General features: G+C 34.0%; 3 protein-coding genes across 3 annotated transcripts; 2 read left to right on the top strand and 1 right to left on the bottom strand.

Moving 5' to 3' along the window:
• Positions 1-342: 342 nt before the first annotated feature.
• Positions 343-1,522, top strand: LOC106125220 (uncharacterized). The gene is made up of 2 exons (XM_013322329.1): positions 343-516; positions 821-1,522. The coding sequence occupies exon 2, from the start codon at positions 832-834 to the stop codon at positions 1,456-1,458; it is 627 nt and encodes a 208-aa protein (XP_013177783.1). The 5' UTR covers positions 343-516; positions 821-831; the 3' UTR covers positions 1,459-1,522.
• Positions 1,523-7,190: 5,668 nt separating this feature from the next.
• LOC106125016 (uncharacterized) lies at positions 7,191-10,480 on the bottom strand. Its single transcript, XM_013322104.1, has 2 exons — positions 8,588-10,480; positions 7,191-7,950 (listed from the first exon to the last, which is right to left on the bottom strand). The coding sequence occupies exons 1-2, from the start codon at positions 10,266-10,268 to the stop codon at positions 7,271-7,273; spliced, it is 2,361 nt and encodes a 786-aa protein (XP_013177558.1). The 5' UTR covers positions 10,269-10,480; the 3' UTR covers positions 7,191-7,270.
• Positions 10,481-11,667: 1,187 nt separating this feature from the next.
• Positions 11,668-23,241, top strand: LOC106125446 (27 kDa hemolymph protein). Its single transcript, XM_013322647.1, has 7 exons — positions 11,668-11,932; positions 12,376-12,551; positions 18,401-18,513; positions 19,901-20,064; positions 20,635-20,768; positions 21,330-21,470; positions 22,647-23,241. The coding sequence occupies exons 1-7, from the start codon at positions 11,896-11,898 to the stop codon at positions 22,734-22,736; spliced, it is 855 nt and encodes a 284-aa protein (XP_013178101.1). The 5' UTR covers positions 11,668-11,895; the 3' UTR covers positions 22,737-23,241.
• The last annotated feature ends 285 nt before the right edge of the window (positions 23,242-23,526 follow it).

Raw genomic sequence — 23,526 nt, 5'->3', positions numbered from 1 at the left:
CGCATTTGTAATATTAGTAAGATTATCCGCACGGGAGGTTTGTAGATGACCCACTCCCACTAATGCCTCGCACGTTGGTTAACGCGTAGCGTGATAAGCCATCGGTACAGCTCCTGCGCACGATTAATATTAATATCTTTGCAATTTGTCTGTGGTTAAGGGTATAGTCATTTTGATAAATTGGTGTTCGAGCCTCCAAACCCATACGAAACATCAACAACGATGGAGGAGACTTGACCTGTTTGCTTTCAGTATGTATTCGGAGTTTGTTTGACAATTCTTTGAAAAAAAAAGGTCACATAAACTCTTTACTCTTTGAGTAGAAAGACACAGTCACTATATTCTATTCCTTTTTTAAACCGCTTTGTATTAATTTAAAAAGAAGACAACTATCTTTCACGTCTGTGTTCATATTATTTTTTAGACATTTATACAAGTAGGAATAAACATCAATTCCATCTTACTTGAATATACGCCTTTTGGATAAGATTTGGTTAACTGTAAAAAGTGTGGAAGGTATGTTTTATAACTAATTAATATTATTAAAGAAAGACATTGTCCTTTATTAGCGAACATGAGGTGTATGCGCTAGTTTAGTAAATAGGCATTTACTATAATCTTAGACATTACGAAGGCAAATTGTACGAAATTTGCGTACTTGGATACCTAAACTTTGTCATATCCGTGTCACAGCCATATAAGTCGCGTTTCCTTTGCTGGGAAGTCTATCCACGTTTCCACTGCCAAAAAATACAATGTTTAAGTATAGCTCTCTGGTGGTAGAAAGCCGCGTACCGATTTCCTTAAATATTTTTTCCAGAATAATGCAAAATGTGTCGCACCATTCAGTCGCTAATACAGACCGTCATATGTGCGCTACAAATGATCACACGGATCTTCATGACGGTGCTCCTGATGATTGAGAACATGATCAGGATGCTGCTGCAGTCAATATACAACTTTATATCGACGATACTTCAAATAATATCTCTGATACCGATCTGCTGCATATTCATGTTGACGGCTAAGATGCGCTGTCTGTTGTGTGGCGGAGGCGGCGGCGGCTGTGGCGGCGGAGGCGGCGGGGGCTTTGTTGGCTGCTTCCTCTCTGTAATCTTCTTTATCTTCTTATTTAAAGCTCTGCGGCACTACGGCCTCGCTGACAAATTTATGGCGCGCCTGGGCTATTCCAGGGTTTGGAAATACGAGGGTAAAACCTTCACCGCGCCGCCCTCGCCCGACTTTCTTAAGACATCCCCCAACGTTACCACGACGCCAAAGCCCTCGGGCAGAATGGGCCCCGAAGCTACCGATGAGGATATTAAAAATTATATCTTCGATGATTTTGAAAGTAGTACGACGACAGCCATAACAACTTTACAAATAGCGGACACATACGCTGCCACTGAGTATAGTAAAATTGGTAACTTGTCCACTACGCTGTATTATTTATTCTGAACGGTTTACTATTTTGGGAAATCATTGATTTTTTTTTAAATAAAGACAAAAAATTTTATAGTCATTTTTCAAGTTTTATTTACCGAATTAAACAAAACGATTGGAGAAAGGGGGCAGAAAGTGTCACAAAACTATTATTATATAAACACCTAAATATCTGAACCGGTGAGAGGCGCTGCTATCGTGGTTGGTTCCATAGAGTATATAAAACATACATAAAATAAATCTTACATGGACATAAAAGAAAAAGCATTACATGACAACTGCTGTATGTATTATACGATCTTGTGAAAGTTTTTGCCATCGATAGGAGCGCTAGTGAGTTTTAGTTTGACTTATGGCAACTGAAATGTTTGTTTATAGCAATCACATTAATATTATAAATGCATACGCAATTGCGTATGTCTATGGGCAACGGTCACTTCGCTATTTCAGCGATTTCAGGTGGCCGCTGGCTCGTTTGCCACTTTATGATATAAAAAAATGCGAATGTTTAGATGGATGGATGGATAGATGCTTGTTTGAAGTTTGTTGTACGCCTCCGGAACGGCTTAATCGATGTCGCTGAAGTGGTGTAGGTGTAGAACATAGTCTGGAAGAACACATTGGCGACTTATTAGGTGTTTTTCCAATTCCGTGCGGACGGAGTCGCGGGCGAAAGCTAGTCTTATAAAAATGATTATTTTGACAATTAATTAGATAATTCCGTTGGAATGGGTTGAGTAAAATCGGATATGAATATATTCGATTTTTGATGGTTGTTCTCATAGAACTTAGAATCGATAATTCGGTGATTATTATCTTTGAATTACAATATAAATTATTATTTTTTTTATATCAAAAGGTGGCAAACGAGCAATCGGCCACCCGAAATCGCTGAAATAGCGAAGTGACCCTTGCCCATAGACATACGCAATCGCATATGCGTTGCCTACCTTTAATCGACGGAGGAGAGGATGCACAGAAAGAAAATATTTTCCCTTCCCATGCATCCTCTCATCCGGAAAGTCCACTTCCACTTCCCATCCTTTCCTTCTAAGAAAAAGGGTGGGAAGGGAAAGAGGACTAAATTGGGCCTCCGGGACGCACACTCATCAGACGAAACGCGGAATTGCTTCCACTTGACGCCTGTCTTCTGTGTGGTGGTGGTATTTCTCCGGGCGAGCCGGGCCGATTCGTGCGAAGATGTTAAAGCTTGCTCTACCACTGTTAAAATAAATTGTTCCTTTCTATTTCTATTTCATTTATAAGAAACAAAAAAAGAAATAAAGCTTTATAGTCTAAAATGAACATTTACTTAGTGATAGCTTAAATTGTAATATTTATTTGATAGATTAATTTTATTATAAAACCGATTCTCGATAGTTAATGGGTATTTACTGTGCAAATGGTACAATCTTTATTATTTATTTTACATACTCTGTGCTATAAATATAAATCAATAACATGTGAAAGCCGTCAATTACGATAAATAATGAATATTGTGTACAAATTTAAGTGATAAATGTCTCGCCATTACTTGTGTTTCATTGCAATTGTGTCCATTCAGTATTACTTGTCATCTTAAATATAATTTAGATAAATATACTGCGTGTGCGATGTGCAATATATGTCCCCTTGTGCTTTACTACACTAAACTGGCAAATACTTCTCAAAATATCATAGTGGGCTTATTTGAATGCATAAGTACAATTATATGCGGAATTATTAAATGTATATATAAGACAGTGCTACAATTTTGTGATCTTATTCAACGTCTGACGAATTACATCAATGAAAAAGCGAAAAACTCATGCCCAAAGCCGCAATGCACCGTACAGTCATGCGAATTAATGTGCAGCATCAGTTGCTTGTTACTGATAGTCGTGGCTATTTTTATGATCATATTTCACACGCAATTGATTGATAATTTACTAGGTAAATACGATAGTACATTAAAAGAAGATACAAAAACTACAAATAGTAAAACTGAAGTTTTAGTATTTGTAAATAATACTACTTCTAGGCCCGCTACAACGCCTTTCACCCCACCAACTGAGCCGGGCGGGTTTAGATCAGGTCAATTGCCAGAATTTACTTTTAATATATTATCTGATCAAGAAAGTTTTAGAGCAAGAGATCACGAAGAATTGCGAGAAGTACATAAGGATGAGAAGATTGGTTTAACAGCAGAAATAAATCCTAACCTATTGGATGACGTATTTTTTAAACAACTACAAGAATCTACGGCGTCTGCTAATGTTGATCTTTATACTAATAATTTTAACGACGTCAAAGAACTTGTAAAAGAAAAACAAAGTATGACCAAAGTTTTATCGCTGCTAGAAGAAATTTTAACAAATATGAACTCAAAGAAAAAAAGTAGAAATACAAGACTGTCTAAAATTTTAAATACAGACACATATTTTCATAATGACGAGGAAGAAGAAAAAAAATGAATCAAATAAACACAAATATTATAACAGTATTTAAACAGTTATTAACAAAAGTGTAATCCCTTATTATGTAACGCATAAATGTACTTTTATCACACCGTTTGTTTTTTTTTAATTAAAAAAAGAGCGTCCGTGGCTCAAGGGTTTAAGCGCTTGTTTTGCAATCTGCAGGTCCTGGGTTTGAATCCCGCCATGCACCAATGTGTTTTTCGATTTTCGATTAACATATGTCATACATTTATCCGATGTTCTTACGGCGAAGGAAAACATCGGGATGCAATCTGCATATATCTGAGAAGCAGAAATTCAAAGATATGTGTGAAGTCAACCAACCCGCACTTGGCCAGCGTGGTTGACTATGTCCTAATCACCCACAACTTAGGGTAGGCTCTGAGCCCCTCAGTGGGGACTTGTAGTAAACTGATGATGAAAGAAAGGACACGATTATTTAAAAAAAATACAGTTTGCATTGTATTTATAGTCATAATCGGCAAAAATTAGATAACCCTCTACCACTAGTTTTGAAAAAAGCTTATAAGTGATAGACCTAGGAGCTAAGAGATATTCAGAGCTTGGTAACATCCCACCTAATGTTCCACCAATTATTCATGTAAAAGAATTAAACGAATGAGATTTTAGAAAAACGCATTTTGTAGCAAAATCGCTGTCCAAATCAAAATTTTACGTGAGAACAAAAATCAAGTAAATTAAATTTTCTATGTAACAAAAAAAAGTTGGCATCGATTATACAGTAGGTTGTAAAAATATGACTGATTTTAGTTTCGTGTTTGCGAGCCTCCTGTAGGTTTTATGACAAAGGTTTGGTTTACAAAAAGGTGTAGTTTGTGCAACAAAATTGTATTTTTTAATATTAACAAAATCTATTTATTACTTTTTGAGATATCTGAATAAATGTAAAATTTTGCAAACTTTAAAGCCCCCTAGCGGCTAAACAGAGCAACTTTGGATACAGGTAAGTTGGGTTAAATCGTCATATTTTCAACCAAGGAATCTGTGGTAATCCGTTGTACATGTCATATCCGGACAGCACGTATAACCGGCAAGAAAGACGTTGCTATCGCGGTTGTTTCTGACAGAATATATATCAAACCTACGTAGACATAGAAAATGGCATAATACAAAAAATGACATGACAGCTATCGACAGGAACTTGTGACATTCTTTGACGTTGGCAAGTGGGCGCTAGTGAGCAGTTCTAATTTAGTTTGACTTAAGCTCACCGGTTCAAATAGCCTTATCGGTCTATAAATCATTATAATGTGAAAACCTGTCGATTACGATAAATAATGAGTATAGATTACAAAATTCGAATTCTAGATGTCTGACCGTTGTTTGTGTTTCGTTATAACTGTGTTCAATCGGTCATCTATATTACTATTGGCCTTAAATATAATTTAGATAAATATACTGCGTGTGCGATGTGCAATATCTGTCCCCATGTGCTTTACTACACTAAACTGGCAAATACTTCTCAAAATATCATAGTGGGCTTATATGAATTAATAAGTACAATCATATATAGAATCATTACTTGTATATATAAGAGTTATACAAGTTTGCGATCTCATTCAACGCCTGGCGTCTATATTAATGAAAAAACGAATAGCTTATGCCCAAAATCGCATTGCACAATATAGTTCTGCGAGATAATGTGCACCATCAGTTGCTTGTTAATGATTGTCGTGGCTATTTTTATGATCATATTTCATACTCAATGGATTGATAATCTACTAGGTAAATGCAGTTCATTAAAAGCGAACGCAACTACTACAGCTAGTATAAGTACTCCAAGTACTACACGGACTACAACTAACGTAACCGGACCCGTAACCGGACCCGTAACCGGACCCGGACCCGGACCCGGACCCGGAGGGAGATTGAGATCAGATGAATTGGACGAATTTACTCATAATATTTTATCGGATCAAGAAAGTTTTAGAGCAAGAATCCACGAAGAATTGCGAGAAGTACATAATGACAAGAAGATTGGTTTAACAGCAGAAATAAATCCAAAACTACTTGATGACACATATTTGCAACAAGTACAAGAAACAACAGCTTCTGCTTTTGTTAATCCCCATACTAACAAATTTAGTGACGTTAAAGAAATCGTGAAAGAAAAACAAAGTATGACCAAAGTTTTATCGCTGCTAGAAGAAATTTTAACAAATATGAACTCAAAGAAAAAGAGTAGAAATACAAGACTGTCTAAAATTTTTAATACAGACACATATTTTGATAACGACGTTTACCAAGGAGAGAAATGAAAGAAATACCATGATACAGACAAAATAAAAACTGTAAGGTCCCAATTATGTTTTCCACAGCCGAAGGTTCCAAAAAAAACCGAGATATGTTCTTAAAATTAATTTAATAAAGCAAAAATAACGATATAAACTTATTACTAATTAACCTATGGTTCATCCGAAGTGTGGAATGGAATTGAATTGTCCAATCGATTGTTATAATTAACTATAAAACATCGGTGTCACTGCAGCCTCAGCGCCTCCTGACTTCCTATGTGGGTCGCGGCGAAGACAACGCACTGCTACGTCGGCGATGTTCTAACTAGACCCATATGTAACATCCCTGTGGCGTTGCAGCAGGAAGCAATCAACAAAAGTGTAATCCCTTATTATATAAAGTATAAATGTATATATCAATCACACCACTTGTCGATTATAAAAATATGAGAACGCGTTTTTATTTCATTTAACGTTGAATTAACGGAGGCTAAATAGTAAATAAAGTAGGTGATAGCTGTCCCCAGGCACCAATATACAAAAAAGACAGAGATTAGGAAGGAATGGCGGCGGCTCGTGAAGTGGGTCACGGATACCTGATGATCAACATCAGTTTAAAAAGATTGCAGCAACGAAGTAGTAAAAATTCTATCTTTTTATTACAAAGAGAATGCTTGTTAACATGTGCTTCAATTTTTTTTAAGATAAACTGACAGGTTTTGAGTTACTTCTAAGGGTCGGTTATAGTTGTATTTGACAATTTTTGAATCTCTAAGGGCCAACTAGCTGCCTCCCGAGCTGCCTTATGCGTCGCCCATACACTGAGATCTTAATGTTCGACGAGGTCTCTACCATTTTACCAAATTACTTCCTTAATACGAAATATTCACGCATATATTATAGATTCCAATAAAAGTTTACTCAAAATCGGTCCTGTCGTTTCGAAGTTAATCGTATAAAGAGAGTATTTACCGAATAATGATTACACATCCTTACATTTACATTTTACATTTTACCAAAAAAAAAACGACAATAAAAATACAAAGTACTTTATTGTTCACTTATTTTTATATTCTGTTTACAAGTAGACATCACTAGCTACGGAATAATTAACTAAGAGCAAAAACAACGAAACAATTCAATGCACAAGAAACACGGACACCAGAAAACCAAGGCAAGCATCAGTAACATGCAACGAGTGAAATCATGAAATATAGACCGAAACATCATATAATTTCTATGTAGGAATGGACAGGCAACAAACAGCCACAAACATGGCGTCTTCGTGTGCCTCAGGTAATCGTATTGACACTTCTCTAAATTCGATTCACGGCAGTGAGGTTTGTCTTTATTCTTGCAAATTACCAGTTTAGATTTTGATTTCTTTTTATTGGGTTTTGATGACTTCTTTTTCTTTCGTTTATTTTTGATCTCAGCTTTAAAAAGTACACAACATCTTTTGAAAACGCTTTTACTTTTCTTGATTTTTCTTCGAGTCTTGCCTTTCTTTTTCTTATTTTTTCTTTTACTCAATTTATTCTTTTTAAGGCTTTTAGCAGACTTACCTTTCTTATGTAATACAGTTTTTTGTTTACTTTTTCTTTTAGGACATTTAGGCTTTTTAGGCGGCTTACAACGTTTTTTAACAATTTTCTTTTTACGAGCAACTTTCTTGTTAATCTTTTTATTTGTTTTTCCACGAACATGTTTTGTTACTATCGAACCTGATTTACTTTTTTGCTTTTTCTTCACACATCTGTTAACTTTTGAAAATAATTTGAAATCACTGGTAGCTGTAAAATAAGTGCTTAATTTATTATATTGTTGAAAAACTATGATTTAAAAATAAAAAAAGCTGTGGAAATAAAATGACGCATTATCGCAAATTATGTAAATAACTGAGAAAGCATTGATGATTTGGTAGTTGCCAACAGAGCCAAGTGAATTCAGTCAAATAAAATTCATTTTTTACATAGAGCAACTGTCCTCCTGGGCTCATGAAATGCATTTAAATAATAATATTAATATATTCAAGTTTAACACTGGTAGAGCCCGCTTTAACATCTTCGCACGAATTGGCCTGGCTCGCCCGGTGAAATACCACGACCACACAGAAGACAGGCGTCAAGTGGAAGCAATTCCGCGTTTCGTCTGATGAGTGTGCGTCCCGGAGGCCTTAATTAGTCCTCTTTCCCTTCCCACCCTTTTTAATATAAGGAAAGGATGGGAAGTGAAAGTGAACTTTCCGGTTGTGAGGATGCATGGAAAGGGAAAATATTTTCTTTCTGTGCATCCTCTTCTCCGTTGATTAAAGGTAGGCAACGCATATGCAATTGCGTATGTCTATGGGCAACGGACACTTCGCTATTTTAGCAATTTCGGGTGGTCTCTCGCTCGTTTGCCACCTTATGATATAAAAAAAAATCTTACATTTTTGACTGGGCTTTTTATCTATTTTCCCTTCGGAATGTTTCTTTTTAACTGGAGCACTCGGACTTTTAGATTTGCTTCTATGATATCTATCCCATAAAGACATTTTCGATTCTACGCTTCTAACTTTTTGTTTTTTATTACATTTCCCTTTTGTAACTACCCAAGATTCACAATTTGCGTTCTTGGCGCACATCTTATTTAAATTGCTTATTTTACATTTAACTTCTGGATAGTTCAATATACGCATATTATTGCGGTCTATTTTAAGTACGAACATTGGCCCCTTACAGGCAGTAGCGATCGGCGAAGACCGTTGTTTCAAAATTGTTTGCACTTCTACTTTAGAAGTTGACGCTGGTATAGGGCAGTTTTTAATTTCCCTTTTTGGCAAGGACTTCAATATGCTTTTTAACTCCCTTTTATTTATAACTCGTTTATTATTTGGATCAATTTTAATCGCAACTAATCCTTTCGGCAAATTAACACACTCGTCACGAAAAGCAACCTTTTTTTTTGGAAATTTTCCGAATATATTAGGAGACTTATCATTACATCCCGAAGCATTTTCAAATATGATGCAAACCGGCTCCTTTTTGATATTAATCGTAAGCTTTTTTGTCTGATTCCGAGCGTCTTTGAGAGGCTTACCGCATTCTACATTTTGATTATTTTGCCGGCATCTAAATTTGGCATTTATACAACTAAAGAAATTCCCAATTCTATTGAACAACGACCTTTTGAAACAACAATCAGTGTCTATTCCTACATCTACTTTCTTTCTAAAACAAAAATGTTTGGGTGATTTCGGTGGTCCACATTTATCAGGACAAACATAGGATGGACAAGTGTCTAGATCGACAAAATAGCACATCGCATCGCTATTGAACTTACTACTGACAGGTTTATTACATACAACGGTGGAATTATCTTTATCCGATGTCTTGTAACTGCTTACACTTTGTTCAATTTTGTTTTTATCGAAGTTTTTCTTGTTTGTACTGTTTTCCTTGCTTGTAGATTTATTATTATTTAAAACGATTTCACATCGAGACTTGTCCAGTGGTAGGGTATTTTGGCAACCAATATTAGTCTGTACATTTTGCTTAGCGTCTACACAAGTTTTCTTTTGTTCATTTAATATATCTAACTTATTGCTCTGATTATTTAATTTGCTTATATCGTGCACACTCTCTGGAAGTTTTTGTCTAGGGCTAATCATTATTTTATCATTATTATTATTTAAAAATCTATCAATATATTTTAGAATCTCCTTGCACTTTGTACACACTTCATGTTTAATATTTTTCGATCTTTTCAATGTGTACTTGCTAGCTGAATCTATACGTGTTTTATATTTTACTTGGACGTCATCTTTGGGATTGGTGGTGGTTACCAATGCAGACACTACAGATCTATTATCAACTGTATTTTGTGTGAGTTGTTGCGACAGCTCGATACACATCTTCATATCCTTTATTTCACTATTATATTTTCTTACATTATTCTGACAGTCGTATATAATATTTTCTGAGTGTCTTCTTCTTGTTAATAAACCATCTTTGGTTCGCTTCTCCTGACAGCCATCTATAAAATCTCCGTTCCCGTTGGATTTCACAAGACCCGGAATTTGTTTATCGGAACTTACTTGCATTTTCCTAAGAAACTTTAAATTTACCATCGTAATTTAATGATGGTATCAATTTTTTTTTCATACTGTAAAGAAAGTAAACACTTCTAATTATTATAAGAGATAATTCTTTCGTGTACTGCTGAGTATTGATTTAACAAACATTTTGCGAAACAAAAGTTAGCCGTTGATATTTTTAAAAATATTACACATACTGAAATTTTAACCTCGAATAATAATAACACAATTGTATGACTTTCAAATATAACTTTACGTTTGATGACATACTGAAGTTTCATCTTGACAAGTTAGAGTGTCATAGATCCAAGCCTCACATATGAGGTTTATTATTTTATTATAAGTAGACGTCTATCCCTTACGGATATAATTGACCTAATTTATTAATAACATATTAAGGGCCTTATTTAAAAAAAAATAGACAACGCTAGACACGTCAACCGTGTTATACCGAGACTATAACGCCAGTCGCGAATTTTTGACAAATCGTGGCTACTAAAAACATTATGTGTAGGCTTGTTAAATGATTTCTTGACCAAAAAATAATGAAAGGCTTATACTAAAAGGACTGTGGTGATATTTATGGAGAAACATATAAACACTTTGACGTCCATAATATCCTTCATTAGCGTTCAAAGTATTAAAATACGTGTGTACTTAAACAGTATCTACGATTTTTTTAGAGTAATGCAGCAATTGCTTGAAATTTTAAAATGCAGTTATTTAACGCCTCACTTTTATGATTCGAATGCTCGAATATTTAAGGATGATTAGTTTGACAACTGATGCCTATGAAGTATCGAATTATTTTGAATGATGGATATTGTTGTACTTAATAGACGTTTGTCATAGTGTCGACCGTACGTGCATAACGATCAACTATAAACGATCTTGAATCAACATTATGTTAAAATTAATCGAAAAAATAAGTACTTAGTCATTTTATTACTCGTTGATTTTAATACTGCTATTTGGCTATATTTCGCAAAGTTAACTAAAAAATTTAAAACACATTTCTTTTTTGTTTGTCAAAACCTCAATAGGTTTTGAAGAATAAAGTAGGAATAGGAAGAAATAGTTTTGTTGAAAACGTAATTCAAAAACAATAATCACGAAATTTTCATTTTAAGTTCTATGCGAACAACCATCGAAAATCGAAAAGATTCATACATCTCTAGTAAATTGTCAGTGACTTGTCAAAATAATCATCCTTAATAATGACATATTTTATACATCTATTTATTCTTTGCACACTACCATAAATAGACATAATAAATATAGAAGTCTATGGCTTCCACATTGTTCTGTGTGTGTTGGCTCCAAAGTAATGAACATTTTCCAAATAAGATATGACCTAAAGGTCTATGTTACCAGGTCATAAAATAAAAAATAAAAATAAAAAATCTGCGTGTTCTGTGCCTGCTGTCACCTGTCACTGCCAAACTGCGAAGTAATCGCAATCGCATTCACGCATCCGATTTTCCATCCTCGCATTCGTCTTTGGTTCACAGTTCGGTTTTCACTGCTGTAAATCTGCAGTCAGTGTAATCAGTGTTATTGTTAACTTGGGGAATAAAATTAATAACCGGTTGCTGGCCTAAGAGCACAGGATTTTGTTACTTCAATTTGTTTGACAAATATCCAGATAAATTTATTAAAAATGAGAATCCACCTTATCATTTATACTATTTGCATCGGTAAGCTTGATGTGTATTTTATTTATTACTTATTGATTTAAACCTAGATTAAGATGTACTACTTCAGTATACAAAGAAATTAACATATTTTTGAATACCTTCCCATTCATGGTGATGTCTAATAATTGAATTTGGTAATCATCGTTTCCCCTGTTTTAAATTTTTTCCCTTAATTACTACAACAAAAATACAACACGTGAGAGTCTTGATTGCTTTAATTTTTGTTTTATCTTTTTAGATTATGAATATCATAAATCTCAGTTTAGAGTCAACTTTATCTCTAATAATACTGGATACAATTTCATGATATAATTTTCAATTATAGCAATTTCAAATGTCACAAGCTCTATGTTTTGTGGTCATCCAATATTTATGTAATAAAAATAATAATTTTTATCTATTTAATTTATCACTGTAGTATAATTTCTGTATAATTGTTTCAGGAGCTATATTTGCTCAGACAGATCTTACAGAAAGTGATGTATTATCAGCTTTACCAGCAGAATTTCAAAATGTGGTTAATGATAAACAATTACAAGATGGTAGGAACAAAACAACCGATGCAATAAAAAAAAAGTGTGAAAACAATGGTGGACCTGATGCATTCACCAATGTTGAGGTCAGTGTTATTTTAAATATTATAACTGTGTTTCCACTACAGTGAAACTAGTATTAATACATGTTTTGTCCCTTTCTTCGTAGAAAATGAAAAGGATAATAATATGTATTTAGTAAGTTTACAAAAAACTCAATACCTGGTGATGCTATATACAATAAAATATATTTTGTGATCAAATACTTGTAGTATATAATAGAAATGCAGACCTTAGTTTGCATATTTTTCTAAAATAATTTATATGTATATTTCCTTTTTTATATCATAAGGTGGCAAACAAATGAGTGGCCACCTGAAATCGCTGAAATAGCAAAGTGACCGTTGCCTATAGATATATGGGATTGCATATGCATTACCACTTGTTAAGTTCCCATCTACTTCCTATGCTTTCCTTATAAGAAAAAGGTTGGGAAGGGAAAGAGGACTAAATTTGGCCACCGGGATGCACACTCATCAGCAAAACACGGATTTGCTTCCACTTTACTCTCATCAATTTGTGCGAAAATGTTAAAGCAGGCTCTACCACTGTTAGTTCAGTTCTCTATTATAAGTTATTAGGAAATGGTGTATAGCCAGATTGATAACTACATGGGGAGAAATACAAAAAAATTTCAACTTCTTTGTTTAAAAGTTATATTAACTTTTGTAACTTTCCTTATAATTTGGTACCCTACACTATATGATTAGACACTGTGGCTACAAATATGAACATATTCCTGCAATTTTTTTTCTGTTTGCTACCTAAGTAACATAGCTATTGATTGCAGTTAAAAATGGGACCAAAACATTTGTAATTTAAGCACAAAAAATAAATTACTTTAACTGTTTTCTTGAAATTTTAAAACATTTTTACTTTTAACCAAGTTTGACATGCTACTGTTTATAATAAACGTACGAGGAACCAAGATTCTAAAATGCTGCAATACAATAATAAAACCTGCGAAAATTCTAAAAACTTATTAAAAACTAAGTGTTTAAATTGTATAGTTTTTAATAATTTTATTAAATGTTCAGAAAAAGGTTTTCGATTACTTGCTTTGAATGTAGAAAATAGTCAGGAAGTACACATAGGTTACTAATTAAGTTTTTTTACACTGCGCGGGCAGAGCCGCGGGCAACAGTTATATAAATAATAGTTGTTTTTGCGAGGAACATGTTGGCCCACGACTTGTTTAGCTTACTAAACATCGTTAGGTTAATTGCCTTCATATTGACCTTGCCTTCTGTACATTGGTTATATTTTATATCTAAATGTAATATAATATTTTGTAACATAGATTATAATTCTTCCAGTTGTTAATTAAAAAGTTTTCATGTGCGACTATTTATCCTGTTTAGAGTAATTGATAGTTATTGGTACGCCATTGTTCTGGAATTCCATCGCCAAAAAAAAATAAATAAAAAAAAAATTATGATATTTCCTGTTACTACGTATGACCTCATTTTTTAAACCACGAGTTGTTTAATTGGGGAAAAAAAAATATCAAGTTATCCCGTTGGCAGTAGTGGCATTAACAATTTTACTTACAAAGAGAGGTCAAAGTCTAAAGGCGCGTTTTTTATTGTCATATTAAATGCGCATGTTTATGACGTGTTTACATATACATTATGTATGTGATATATGATTATTGTGCAAGTTGTATATAAAGCACTATAAACAATTTAAAAATCACAATATCTTAGATTGCAAAATTTGAAATACGAATCGTAGGTCGGTATGAATAATCCAACTATTGTGTCGAAAATAGTGTCGATGACTAATAAAGGAGAATTATCCAACGCCTTCATGTTTTTATATTATGCGAATACTTCATTTTAAAAATCTACTTTTTTAATATCTTAATAATATAATAAATTCGAATGTTTTAATAGATGGATGTTTATTAGAAAGTTTGATCTCCAGAACGGTTCGACGGATCTCGATGAAAATTGCCACAGATGGCTTAGTCTGGAAGAAAACATAGGTTACTTACTAAGTTTTTTTTATTTAATTCCGCGCAAACAGAATCGCGGGCAAAAGCTAGTATTTTATAAATTATCTGTTTCAATACCAAAAGATTATTATATACATGTACAGTCAGCTATACGAATATTTATACATTTATAAAGCTTTGGACACTTGTAAATTCCTTCCGTTTTAAACATATGTATGCACGTGTAGGTCTGTGTGCTTCTGACCCAGTGCAAAATATATTTTTAAGATCGTGTTTCTAAAGTTTTATTTTAATTAAATATATATTCCTGACTGGTCGGCCTACCTATCAATAAGTCAGAACTTTTACCCTAGGGCCGTATGAGTTCATAGAATCAAAAAAACACCCAACTAATCGGCTTAGTTTTAATCTGTAAATTCAGTCTTGTTTCTATTTAATTCGTTTCCAATGACGGATTAAAAGCGTTCGTTATCTGTATCTGAAAATAGGGCTGCCATCTTTATATTAATGCTTAAAAAACTGGTAGCAAAAAATATAAAGTGATTAGTTTTACACTATCAACCCTATATATTGATGTCTTTGTAGTCCAAATACGCACTTTTCAAACTCAAGGAGTCTACGTCATGCTCGTAGAGGTGGCAGCCCTATCTGGAAGTAGATTGAAATTGGCCCTGCTTACAAGCTTGGAATAAAATTCCATTAATATGGTCTGCATTCACGACCTTTACCTTTATTTGCTTATTTCCGAATCATTTGTTGGTTTTAAGTTTTAAAGTTGAAGGACCCAAGCGGAGGTAGGTGACCGATCATGTCTCGGTGTTCAATTTTTTATGTCCAAGTAAATAATGGTTTGGCGAAAAACAGAAAAAAAAATTGATCACATATTCGTATGCGGTTGAAAAATGATAAAAACACACGTTCAGAAATTATATTTTTAGTATGTGACAGTTAAAAGCTTTTTCTAGGTTTACAATCGTTCAAGGCTCCTTCACGTTTTACTATAGAATGGTCAAAGCGACAACTTTCCGTCGCGTCTTTTGTTTCCGAGTCGTTACGTCACGAGCAGATGTGTCATTATGCTCAACCTACAGATATGCATAATTATAATACGCAGATATTTTGTCGAAAGACGTACGACTAAAATAAAAAAAGCAGACAAGACTAGACTATATTTTCGTTGTGTATTTTGAAACGTCAAGTCGATGCAGCTTGAGTGTATACGGAAGAGGAGACATCGACTCAAAGGGACGTATTGTGAACCTCTCCGCAATCTCGTGATTATTTTAATTTGCTCAATCAATCTAATTAACAAATGAATGCACAACGTGTTTGATTTTGGACATCTTCGTCACCAGAGGTGAACGAAGGGCATATTATTAACGAATAACTAATGAACGCCTACACACCCCAACCATTTACCAGAAGCGGGATTGGCCTCTATTGGATTCTACTGTCAATAACGAAAACCACACTACTAATGAATTTACGCCAGCAACAGCAATCGTTGTCATCCTTGTCCGATATTATTTTAAATAATCTCGACCTCGAATGTTCCGAGTACAGGATGTTCTATGTCTGTAACACATTACGATATGCCTTTTTGATAATGATACTCGTTACACCTAATTACTCATATCTATATCTTAACATATATTATTTTATATCTCTATGTAAAAAGTGACTGATATGTCAACGCATAACCGATACAAGTTTGCACAAATATTTCTGTTACTATGGCAGAATTATTAAGTACTAATTTTTTCTTAATGCCTTTAATTAAAACACACATTTCGATACAATTAATTAGCGCTTTGTTTTTATCCTCCACGCGGGCAACAGTCAAATTTATGTAAGCATTAGCTGTCGCCCGCAATTCCGTTCACGCTGAATTAAAAAAAACTAATTAGTAGCTAATGTGTTCTCCCACTCTATGTTCAACATCTATGTTAAACTAGCTGTCGCCCGCGACTCCGTTCGCGTGGATATATAAAAAACTTGATTAGTGTAGCCCACCCATCCATCCATCTAAACATTCGCATTTATAATATTAGTAAGTTAAATAAAAAGCATCTCTTCAAGGCATAAATTCAAAAAAATAATAATAAATAGTATCCTAGGTCCTTCTTCTGGCTCTAAGCTACCTCCTCACTAATTTTCAGCCATATCGGTAAAATCGTTCTTGAGTTTAAATAGCGTAACTAATACGACTTATTTTTAAATATATAGATTTCTGCGAGATCCGTGTCGCCGTTCTTGACATACCCTCTAACAAACATCCATCCAAATTCATCCTTTAAAACATTCGCATTTATAAGATTAGTAAGAATTTCTCATTGAAATTCTTTCACAATCAATCTTGACCTTTCTGTCATCATTACATGTCATCTTTACTTATAATTGTCATTGTAAAACTATAATTAGCATTATGACAGATGCAGAAGCCATATAAATTGTAAGGAATGTATGTATATAAGTAAATTAACTTAATAAAACTGCGTAAGAAACAAATAAGATATAGAATCCGTTTAAAGTGATCGATTTAATTAGTTCTGTTCTCCTCGTTCTGTTTAAAATAATTTTGGCCCTAGCACGAATCTTTGCGATAAGCGTCTTCCTATTAACATCGTCAATTATGCCAAAATAAGTATGAAATTTTTTGGTGTACTCACGTCTGATACAATTATGCATCCATGGTATAACATATAAGAAGTACGTAGCAGTAAGTCGGTTTCATCATCATAAGCTCACTATACGTCCCCACCGCGGGGCTCGGAGCCTACCCTAAGTTAAGGGTTATGAGGCCATAGTCAACCACGCTGGCCAAGTGCGGGTTGCTTGACTTTACACATATCTTTGAATTTCTTCTCAGATATGTCCAGGTTGCATCACGTTGTTTTCCTTCACCGTAAGAACGTCGAATAAATGTACATATGTACATCGAAAATCGAAAAACACTTTGTTACATGACGGGATTCGAACCCAGGACCTGAAGATTGCAAGTCAAGTGCTTGCCGACCGCTAGAGCGTCGGTGGCTCAGGATCGGTATATTTTGACAAAATTATTTATTATTGTTTCGGAATTCTGTATTAACTTGCACGTGGTGCGTCTGCTTTTACAAAAATGCTTATTGCCCAGTCGTGTCACGTTTAAAATCCACATTTTATTAATTGCTTTTTTTTTTAGCATAACAAAGCCAAACATTGAGTAAGTCAATAATTAAGTAATAAATGCATTTTTCATAGTTTGGAAAAAAAATATGAATCATTAAAGTATCGTAAAGTCGCTTATTAAGAAATCTTTCAACGTAACACCAAAAACAATAATAGTAACTGTACAATTATATAAAAAAATCCACGTTCTTGAGAATTGTTAACGAATTACCCGCGACCTTGATAAAGTTAAAGCTAAGAATTATTGTGGTCAAATATAACTTTTTTTAGGTACGATAATTAATAAGCGAGAATATTTAGATTTGTTAATGACTTGAACACCTTGGATTTATAATTAAGTCTAATAAAACATAATCTTTTACAGTAATTTACTGAGACGACATCGGACGGACATCTTGCGCCCCTATAACATCTTTTGACATCATTTAATATACTTTCTTGGTATTCACAAACGCTTTATTTCGGTCAATAATTCTAGAAAGGGATTTGATTAAATATTAACACAGTAATTAATTACAATAAACCGATAGATACCATGAGATACCATAGAGAACAATATTTCGAAAAAAAAAAATATTGATTTGGGATCTTTATACTATTTTTGTTAGACGGCTCTATTTATATTACCTAGTAATAGGTCAATAACAGTGTGTTTCTTTGGCCTGTCTATTGATACATTGTTTAATGTATGTCTGCAATTGTGTAATATTGTAAAAATGCTATTATATTTTTTATGTTTGATTTCAGGGCGCCATGACCAATTTGCAATCTTGTATCCAAGGCTTGATAAACTTCTCAAGCCTCGGCGATGAAATAGAAAAGGCTAAGCCCGATGGCAGGGTCGATGAAGTTTTTAAAAAGTAAGTACTACATTTTCTAACGTATGTATTCGTTTCGAAAATTAAAAACGAAATTTAATTATCCGCGAAATTCCAGTGATTTAAAAATTTGAGATTAACATATTTTTAAACGAGTTGTTTTGACACTTATTAATTGACGAATATATAATTATATTATCGTAAGCTAATTGTTAAGTAATTGCGAAATCTGACATCGTAGTTTATTTTGAGGGCGTCGGCCCCAGAACAATCGTTTATCAGCGACCGACCTATGATTGATATGTACATATAAACACACACATGCAACATATTATATGTATAATTATACATAATGTTGATTGTACATAATAGCTATTAGAGTGGAGGAGGTCATCCATAGGACTAGTTGTTCGGCTGTAAGGCCCATAATGCTTTTTAAACAACCGAAGTTCCGCTTTAAATAATATTAAAGTAAATGTGATACTTAACCAGTCTTTACTTTCTTATAGAATCATTTGATTATGATTTAAATATTGAAAATATAAGAATTATGAAGCCCTGGTATATTTTTCAAATATCTTAGTCGCTCAAGGTCATATGCGGACTGAGTTGTGCCCTCTCTAGAATCTATACGCCCAGCTATACTTAACATTATATTTACAGCAAATCGAGTGAAGTTTCGAGCTGTCAAGACATTCGATAAGCTCAAATTGCGTATCTTTTGTACTTTAAACTGCCTCAATATTCCTTTGTCTTAAATAGAAATAATTATCAACAATATTATTGTGAAGATGACGTGATGAATTGAACGATAGCGTGGGACATTAGAAACAAGCTGAATGATGTAAACAATGATAAATACTATAGCACGAAATAATAATATTTTAATCAGATTTATGATCTCATTATTTGAATTGTTCTATTCTTAAAGTAATATTCATAATAATTAATGGCATTAAACATTTTAATATATATATATATATATATGATGGTATAATATAGAAGAAAAAAGTTACAGAACTCTTTTAACCAAAAAGGTTGAAGGTTGCAATTGCTTATCTTATTTATATCATAAGGTGGCAAACGAGCGAGCGGTCACCTAAAATTGATGCAATAGCGAAGCGACCGTTGCCCATAGGAATCCGCAATTGCAGATTTGTTGCCTATCTTTAATCGACCGAGGAAGGGATGCACAGAAAAAGAATATGTTCCCGTCCTATTCCACTTCCCATCCCTTATTTAAAAAAGAAAGGTGGGTGGGGAAATCGGAAAAAAATTAGGTCTTCGGTACCACATTCATCAGACTAAACGCGCATCGTCGAAACGCTTCTACCACTTGACGCCTGCCTTATGTGTGGTCGTGATATTGCATCGGGGGAACCGGCCTATTCGTGCAAAGATGTTAACTTATGAAAATATATGTTGTTAGATATTGCGACAAGCGTCCGGCATTGCTGAGCTGTTTCCACAACGCGATGGATGTGGTGCAGCATTGTTTAAGCGCGGAGGAGAGACAGCACGTGCCGCCGCTGCTCAACATGACGCACCAGCTCGCGGAGTTCATCTGCTTTAAGGATGGAGACAGGATCGCTCGTATGTCGAAACAACTTTAGTACATTTGCATGAATGTGGAATAAGTGAGGAAGGTGTGCCAGGATCATGCCAAATTAAATTACTCTCCGTTTATCCCGTTTGGTTTTGTTAATATAATGACGTGACCCTTGGTTTTTCTGCGAATCGTGAACTTTACCCTTCTGATAAGAAGTCAATTACTTTTTCAATCGTGACCAAGTGAGGTGTCATTTACATTGCTTGATAATATTTATTTACTAGCAGTCGCCCGCGACTCCGTCCGCATGGATAACTATCCATGCGGACGGACACTATCAAACATCTTTACAACAAGACATTTATAATATAAGTTGACTATAAAATTATAGTCAACTAGCTGTGGCCCGCGTCTTCGTCCGCGCGATTTTAAAATAAAATTATTAGCATATGTGTTCCAGACTATGTTCTTCATCTATACCAAATTTCAGCGAAATCCATTCATCTACACATTCACATTTATAATATTAGTAAGGTTAACTTTTACACGGTGTTTCTTAGTTTGTCCTTGAAACATTTTAAGACTTGAAAATTTTATAAATGAATATATTGCAGTTTTCATCGCGGAAAAGGGTCCCGAATGTCTAACAGAGAAGAAGGAAATGATCAATGATTGCTTGAACAACACGTTTGTTTCTCCGTTAAGCTACAATAAAATTCCCGATGAAATACCGACGATTAAGTTTGGGGTAAGTAATAGAAAAAAACATTAATAAATTCGCTTAGGGCTGTGAAAAACATAATTTTAAATATCCTCGAAATTTTAAATGTATGTAGTAAAAACGTATGTAGTTTTCGGAACTCGACACTGCGCTTTGTTCGAAGTTTGACTCTTGTGAAACTTATATAAAAATGCGTAAAACACTAATATATGTCCGTCCGGTGTCGGCACCGATTAGTTCCGTGCCCATCGGGGACCCTTCATCAGGGTGAGAGGGACTGGTATTATTTCGCGGACGCGGTACCCAGCTCACTCACGGCGAACATACGTCAGTGTTTTAGTAGTTGTTATATAAGTTTATAATAATTTTTAGACCCCAATATCCTAATGGTTAAGAGTACAGATTTCCATTCACGAGGTCGGGGGTTGAATCCTGCCAATCGACTTTTGTAATGTCCTAGCACTAGCATATAGAGCTTAGTTGGATTGGTACAAGAAATATTAGCAAATTATCAAAAAAAACTGCTAATATTTAAAAAAAAATCTTACAAAAGTCTGAATAATTTAATATTTATTTTGTAATTGTCAGGAAAAAGAATGTGACCAGTTAACGAATGTACAAAGCTGCGTGGTGGCTGCGCTGGAGACGTGCGCGGTGCCCACCTCCGCCAACATCGTCGAGTCTCTCTTCAAGTTCGCAAGAAAGTCGCTGCCCTGCAAGGAAATATCTGTAAGTATCGATCTTAAATCACACTGCAAAATGTTTCCCGTTGGGCCGATCAGTCTACCGATCGATTGGCTCACAATCTGTGGTATATATGAAATCAATCGACCCAACGGCAAACAATTGGCCATTGGGTCGATTGGGTGGGCCGATCGGCCCAACGGGAGACACCCAAAAATTACCATTGAACAGCTCTAAGCCGGCAGAAAGTTTTTGTATAAAGATGCGGCCGTGCCAGTGGAAACGTCGAGTGGCTGGTCGCAGTAGTGGAAAAGGGGTTTTAGAATTTCATAAAGCTTATGACCGTCAATAGTCCGAATACTTCAATAATTTCTTGAGTTTAAATTTAATATTTATGACAATTTTTTTACAAAACATACAACAGGATGACGAGGATATGGAAGGCATTCATGCTAACAAAAGTGCTGTAAGTTTAGTGTTAAACCAAAGTGCCTTCTAGAATTTTTTTTATTTATCTTAGTTTTTTGCTCTAAACAGAAAAAAAAAATTGGAAATTCCGACATTATTTTTACAACTTTTGAGATTGCATGTTTATTAAAGCAAAGTATGTTATGTGATTTTTTTACTACTTATTATTTTATTTTATCTTGTTATTGTACTTAATTCGGTTTTTTAGGTTATGCATGGTTTTCGTAGAAGTTTGAAATTAATTAGTTTCATTAATTATATTTATACGTCCGCGTACAATTAAAAAAAAACTTGATAAGTAGCGTGTGCGTTCTTAAAGACTATGTTCTACATCAGTGGTTCCCAAACTTATTTTGTCTACCCACTTTGAGAATAAATATTTTTTAGCGCCCCCATATTTTCACATATTTAAAAACCACTATAATTTCAATTTAAATTAATTAATTATTGTGACCTATATATGTATATTAAAGGAGAATTCTAAACGAAACTTTTACTATAACCCGCAACTTGAAACCTGTAGCGCCCACAAGGGGGCGTTATCGCCCACTTTGGGAAAGACTGTTCCACATGTATGCCAAATTTCATCAAGATCCGTTGTGCGGTTTCGGAGTTACCTTCAAACATCCATCCATCTAAACATTCGCATTCATAATATTAGTAAGGTTAGTAAATCTTACTAATATTATAAATATCTTAATAGATGTAAAAGATTAATTTCTCTAACTATTAAATAACAATGTAACTTTTCAGGACACCACGAACAAACCAAACTCTGGTAACGCAGTGGGCGTGGCCTCTCTCACTATTGCAGCGGTCATTGTTGCTAACATGTTCATTTAAATATTTTTTGTGTCATGTCATTTTGATATTTCGGGTGGTTTCCGAGATCCATATCTCCGTATAAAACATATCGTCATCTCTGTCATTATCTTTGAGAAAATAGAGAGAACAAAATATTGTAAACGGGGAATTCGGTCTCAGAAACCCGTGGTTAGTCTGCTATAGTGTGACCAGCTTTTAATGTTATTTAGAATAAGTATCAAAGTATTTCTTAAGAGTACAACGAAATATTAAATAAAAAATCCAAAGGGTTATTTTTTAAAATTTCTAATTTTTTTTTTGTATTTTGGATCTTTTTGTGTACATTCTAATAGAGAGTACTGTAAGAAAAGATGCATATTACAATCGTTGCCAATTTAAAAACTTTGATACAAAATCATAAATTAATGTTTTGTATTGATTTAAATATTTTATTGTATTAGTTCTTTGAAGAAATTCATTGAGCAATATTGATATTTAATGCTGTAGTACAAAAGCATAATATTTTTTAATGATTAATTTTTTTTTGAGAATTAAAAAAAATCCAATGAATTAACGTTAATGATATTAAAGTAGAATTATAAGTAATTGGCTAATTTTTAATTTGTTTTTTATTTTATTTATAATGACATGACATAATCAAAGTTTTAGATGTAAAAATAGATTTAGGGCTGGAGCCATTTCGTGAACAACATATCGTCCCCTATGAATTTATCAATACTTTGCTAAAATATTCGCTTCCATCCAGTACTTATAGACTAAATAATAAGAGTTTTTATCCTACCAAATTATCAAAGTTATAAAAAAATCA

This window comes from Papilio xuthus, unplaced genomic scaffold (genome assembly GCF_000836235.2).
Source record: "Papilio xuthus unplaced genomic scaffold, Pxut_1.1 DF825928.1, whole genome shotgun sequence".
NCBI lineage: Eukaryota > Metazoa > Arthropoda > Insecta > Lepidoptera > Papilionidae > Papilio > Papilio xuthus.
Note: the sequence above shows the minus strand (reverse complement) of the source record. Positions and strands in the feature narration are given on the sequence as shown.